General features: G+C 52.9%; 1 protein-coding gene across 1 annotated transcript in view; it reads right to left on the minus strand.

The window, feature by feature from the left end:
* Positions 1-1,259: 1,259 nt before the first annotated feature.
* The window catches only part of SREBF2 (sterol regulatory element binding transcription factor 2), a 79,648-nt gene continuing 75,578 nt past the window's right edge, over positions 1,260-5,329 (minus strand). Inside the window, exons 18-19 of the mRNA XM_003783151.3 lie at positions 3,436-3,547; positions 1,260-3,093 (exon numbers count right to left, since the gene is read on the minus strand). Coding sequence (XP_003783199.1) covers positions 2,873-3,093; positions 3,436-3,547 — 333 coding nt within the window. The 3' untranslated portion in view covers positions 1,260-2,872. The remainder of the gene's footprint in view (positions 3,094-3,435; positions 3,548-5,329) is intronic.

Consider the following 5,329-nt stretch of genomic DNA (forward strand, 5'->3'; position numbering starts at 1 on the left):
AGGCGCCGAGCCAGAAGGGTCCACTTTTCTGTCCCTTAAGCCTGTTAAGGACACCAAGCCTCACAAGCCAGCCTGGGGACAGAGTCTAGGGCCCATGGTCCTACCTGCCGTGAGGGCCATGGCTTGTCGGGGAGCCTGGGTTGGGGGTGGGGTGCCCCTGGCCTTCTGCCACAGCTGTGTAAAACTGGGAGAGGGGGGTGGGTGTTGAGTCACAGAGCCTGCCGAGACTCACAAAAGGATCACATTCCCACTCACAGCCACCTACCCTAGTGACGCAGCCTTGGGTAGGCTGTGCTGGAGGTGGGCAAAACCCCTTTGCTCATTCTCAGTTTCAAGGCCCTCAATCTCTCTACCCCACTGGAGCCAGGCTAAGGCCATGGGCGGTAGCCATCACTGGAAAGGCTAAGGTAATTGTGGCCAGGACCAGCTGCAGCTGGGTCCCTCCTGGTTGCTCTGGTCCTCCGAACAGTGTGGCCTGCTGTGACTATTCAGAGGAGGATGTGGCTCAGAGTTTAAGGGATCATTTCTCAGCCAGGAGGGCAGGGCCAGGACATGGACTGTGTACATCACTCCCAGGCTCATTCCCACCTATGTGGCTCTCCTGACTCCACCTCTGACAAGGACCTACACTCCCATCCCAACCTGGTAGTCTTGCCCCAATGTGTCTTAAGTCACATCTGGCCTCTCTCATCAGCCTCCCAAATCACTTACAGTGAACCGACACTGTGTCACATCATGTAAACCTGGCCAATGAACCCATGCACTCACAGTCCAAGGCAGGGACCAGACACCCGATTCTTGCACATGTGAGAATGGAGGCTGAGAGGCCAGGTCTTGCCCAAGGTGACCCAGCTTAGAAGTCCATTTCCTGACTTGTGGGCCAGAGAGCCTCCTCAAAGGGTCACTGGTTTTAGGGGAGGGGATGTTAAGGAGTGGCCTACTTAAGTCTCACAAAGAATTGCTGCCATCAACCAAGCAGCCAGTGTTACATCCAGGGAATTAGTTGGAACCTGTATACAGGGACCTCTGACTCCAGAAGCACCACCAATAGCCCTTTTATCCCAGGCCCTCACCTGGCCCTGCACCAGACACTGAAGGAACCAGGTGCACTGATGGGCAGAGAAGGCCAGTGAGACTGAAGCCAGAGGCCTCTCAGCAGTGAGAAGGGGCTCACTGCATCCCTGGGCCATTGTAGGCCAAGTCATACAACCACATTGCTGGTCACAATAGGCACACTATAGACCCTCACACACCTTGTGTTAGGTGGTACCAATTGGTGTTTATTGAATAACCTAAGTCTGGGACATGGTGAATGATTCAACATCAAGGAAGCCATAGGTGTATACCCTTTTCAGTGAAAAGCCACCCCTTCTCACCCTCAACAATAATGAGAAAAGGCACAGTATGCACACACGACACGTGGCTGGGCAGGGTCCATAAATTACAGTGAAAGTGGGGGAGGGACAGGAGATTAAAGCAGGTGGGGTCCAGGCACACCCCAGGGAAGGACAAGGAGGCTGACCCATTCCAGGGCCCCTGCTGTGAGTACCCCCAGTCTGCAAGGGTTCCTGCCAGCCCTCTGCTCTAACCAGCCTGAGGGGACAAGAAGCACAGGGTCTCTCTCAGTCTCTCAGGAGTCGTGGAGAGAAATGAGAAAAAGCCTCTGTGGAGGCAGCAAGCCAGGGAATCCAGAAAAGTGGGACCACTTTTTCTCGTGGGAGCCCTATCAAGACAAGGAACTTTGATCTTAGTGCCCACTCTGAAAAGAAGGGCTTGATGCTAGGGTGGGGTTGGGGGCTGGGCTCTGATACCCTGGCTTATTTTCCAGGTCAAGAATTAGGGATAAAAATATACAGATGCTCCTCAAATTACAATGGGGTTAGGTCCTAATAAAGCCATCATCAATGTCAAATATTTTAAGTCAAAAATTCATTGAATACCCTAAGAAACCCATCGTAAAATCAAAAAAATTTTAAGTTGAACCATGGAGGGTAGGGGACAGTCTGTACCACAGAGGTAGGAGTTGTGGGAGAGGTAGGACAGAACCGAGGAACCACAATGAAGGCCCTGGGCCCCAGTCCAAAGGGGTGGCTTCATCTCTCCCTGCCCCCCTGGCCTACCCTGAGCTTAGGCTGACATCCTAGGAGGCGGGGGAGTGGGAAGGAACAGGACAATTAAATAAGATACCATTTATTTTTTAAAAAATTAAAAAATAATGCTGACATTATTTTATCTGTCCCCAGGCCTGTCCCCTGCCTCCCAACAGCCTCCCTGGGTGGGGCTCCCCCTCCTTCCCTGGTGATCCTATGTAATTGAGAGAAAACAATTGGCTTAGTCAGACACAGGAGAAGGGGACGTAGACCAGGGAGAGATGAAGATGCTACAGCAACTTAGCCCTGTGTCAGGGCAAACCCAAGCACATGGATATAAAAACATTCGTATAAAAAGAGGGGTAGGGCATGCCGCATAGTCCTGAGGGCAAATTGCTCTCTGGTGCCCAAAGACCCATGTCCCCCAGAGAGAAAGCCTGATAAAAAAATGAGGAAGCAAAAAGGTGAGAGAGATTCAGGGAGGGAGAGAACTCAGGAGGGCTGGAGGAAGGGGCTAGACAGCGTGGGAGCTCCCCCTGTGTTCTTAAGCCAGGGGTACCCCCAATTCTGGCCCTGCCATTTTTCCTCTCAAGCCTACCAGGCCCTGGACCATGGGCATCTATTGACAGCAGCTCTAAGGGTCTCCGCCCAGGGGCCCACTGGCCTGAGGTGGTCCAAAAGCCTCAAGGTAACAAGGCTTGTCCCCACAGCTTTTGGGGGGAAGATCCTGGGGAAGAGAGACAGAGACAAACAGGTGGAGGGCGGTTGGCTGAGCCCAGTGGTCAGGAGGCGGCGATGGCTGTGCCGCCACCCAGCTTTACAATCATCTGCTGGCAGTCGTTGCAGGAGCGCCGGTCGCCCACCTTCTCCAGGGTGCGGGCGGCCTCGGCCAACAGCACAGCCCGCTGGCCCGGGGAGGAAAGGAAGGAGAGGGGAAGGTGGCGGCAAGCCAGCAGGATGGCAGTGGCCCGTTCTCGCTGGCCGGGCCAGGCATCCACCTCTCCTGTGGGAAGGATGAGATACATGTTGGAACTGAGAGCCTGTGATGAGGCTAGTGCTGTTCTGGGGGTATGACCTTGACTCATGTACTTAACCTCGGATCGATCACTAGAGGTGGGCTCTGCTGCCCTCTCTAGTTCACAGAGAAGTGAACCTGGCAGCATCCCAAGGCTAGTCTGCGGTCTGGCTCCAAAGCCCTGCTTCTACCTTGTGCTGTCACTGGGGCCACCCCCAGCCCTCCCTCCTGGATGACAGCCGGGTCCCCCAGAACTAATGCCCATAGGCCACCAAAGCCAGCCTCAGGCTTCTTTCATTCTCAGGGAGGTAAGAGGTGTGGGGCACTCACCATGCCTGGTGTTCTGGGGAGTGCGCCGCCGTAGGCTGTGCTCCAGCAGCTGATGGGTACGGGTGGGGCTGGCTCCTGCCATTAGGCGAACGGTGGCTTCGTGCAGGAACACCTGGAGAAGTACACAGGGGACATTAGTCAAGCCCCAGGTCCCAGTGAGTGTCTCCCCCTGAACTGTCTCATTTGCCATGTGATGATGGCCCCCTCTTCTGCATACTACCCTACCTTGCTCACCCCTGGAAAGCAGCCTTGTCCTTCACTGTGACCAGTGACCTGGTCATCCAGGGATCTGGATGAACAGCAGGAACGGGGAACAAACCATAGGCCACCTGGCAGTGACAGAAGGAAGAAGAGGCCAAGAGCCCACTTTTCTGCACCGTGATAAGGAGAGCCCTGATGTACCTTCTGGGGCTGGAAGACAAGCAGTCTGACGAAGCCTCAAGGCCCCGTCCCAGAGGCTACCTCCAATTTGACAAAAGGCAGAGGGGGAGGACAGAGAGGTGAGGGGGACGGCTGGGCTGGTACTGAAGAATTGCTCAGTGCCCTATTTCCTTCTGTTTCTTCAGAAAGGTACAGAGTTCATTGGTTTATAGGCCAAAGTCTGCAGCTCTGAGGTAAGTAAGAGCTACTAGTGGGTGGAGGGCAAGGCCCAGGTCTCTCATTTCTTAAAATGTTGGGCTCTTTTATGTCTTAGTATCTTAGGCTTCAGGAGGGTATGCAGTGCTGCCACAGATGACTCTAGTAGAGGAGAGAAAGGATGAAACGGAGGGCTGGCCAGGATGGGTTCCATGAGGCAGGGTACTGCCCCAAACCTTGGGGCACATTTTCTCTTTCCCATAGTAGGGAGTATTTCCTGAAGATTTTATGCATATAAAAGGGTTGTCTTTTATTTTTATACATATAAAAGGCCAGCCATGTACATCTCCGCTTTTCACAATATATGGCTGAATGCTTTCCAGGCAGCTCTGTGTATTTTATTATGTGTGTATTTTTTTTTTTTTTTTTTTTTTTGAGATAAGAGTTTCATTATATTGCCCTTGGCAGACTACCATGGTGTCACAGCTCACAGCAACCTCCATTCCTGGGCTCAAGTGATTCTCCTGCCTCAGCCTCCCAAGTAGCTGGGAACATACATGCCCGCCACAACGCCTGACTTTTTTATTGCAATTGTCATAGCTGTTTGGCAGGCATGGGCCAGACTGGAACCTGCCAGCTCCGGTGTATGTTTACCTAGCCGCTGCAGCTCCTTGGTCAGATGCTAGGTGGGAGGGCTCCAAGGAAGTGGCAGCAAGCTGGGTTACTACCCTGTCCAGGTTCTGTCAGCTTACAGGTTCTGTCAGCTGGCAGAACCTAAAGCTTGTCACAGGTGCCAAGACAATAATTTTCTTGCCTTAGCCTTCCAAGTAACTGGGACTACACAGACACCCATCACAACACCTGGCTATTTTTTTTTTTTTTTTTTGCAGTTTTTGGCCAGGGCTGGGTTTGAACCCGTCACCTCTGGCATATGGGGTCAGTGCCCTACTCCTTTGAGCCATAGGCGCTGCCCACCTGGCTATTTTTTTGTTGTAATTGTCATTGTTATTTGGCAGGCCCAGGCTGGGTTCGAACCCCCCAGTCCTGGTGTATGTGGCTGGCGCTGTAGCCACTGAGCTACAGGTGCTGAGCCATATGTGTGTATTTTTTTTTTTTTTAGAACAGTCTCACTTTATTGCCCTCAATAGAGTGCCGTGGCGTCACAGCTCACAGCAACCTCCAACACCTAGGCTTAGGCAATTCTCTTGCCTCAGCCTCCCAAGTAGCTGGGACAACAGGCATCCACCACAACACCCGGCTATTTTTTTTGTTGTAGTTTGGCTGGGGCTGGGTTTGAACCCACGACCCTCAGTATATG

This window comes from Otolemur garnettii, unplaced genomic scaffold (assembly GCF_000181295.1).
Source record: "Otolemur garnettii isolate 467f Iridium unplaced genomic scaffold, OtoGar3 scaffold00007, whole genome shotgun sequence".
Classification (NCBI taxonomy): Eukaryota; Metazoa; Chordata; class Mammalia; order Primates; family Galagidae; genus Otolemur; species Otolemur garnettii.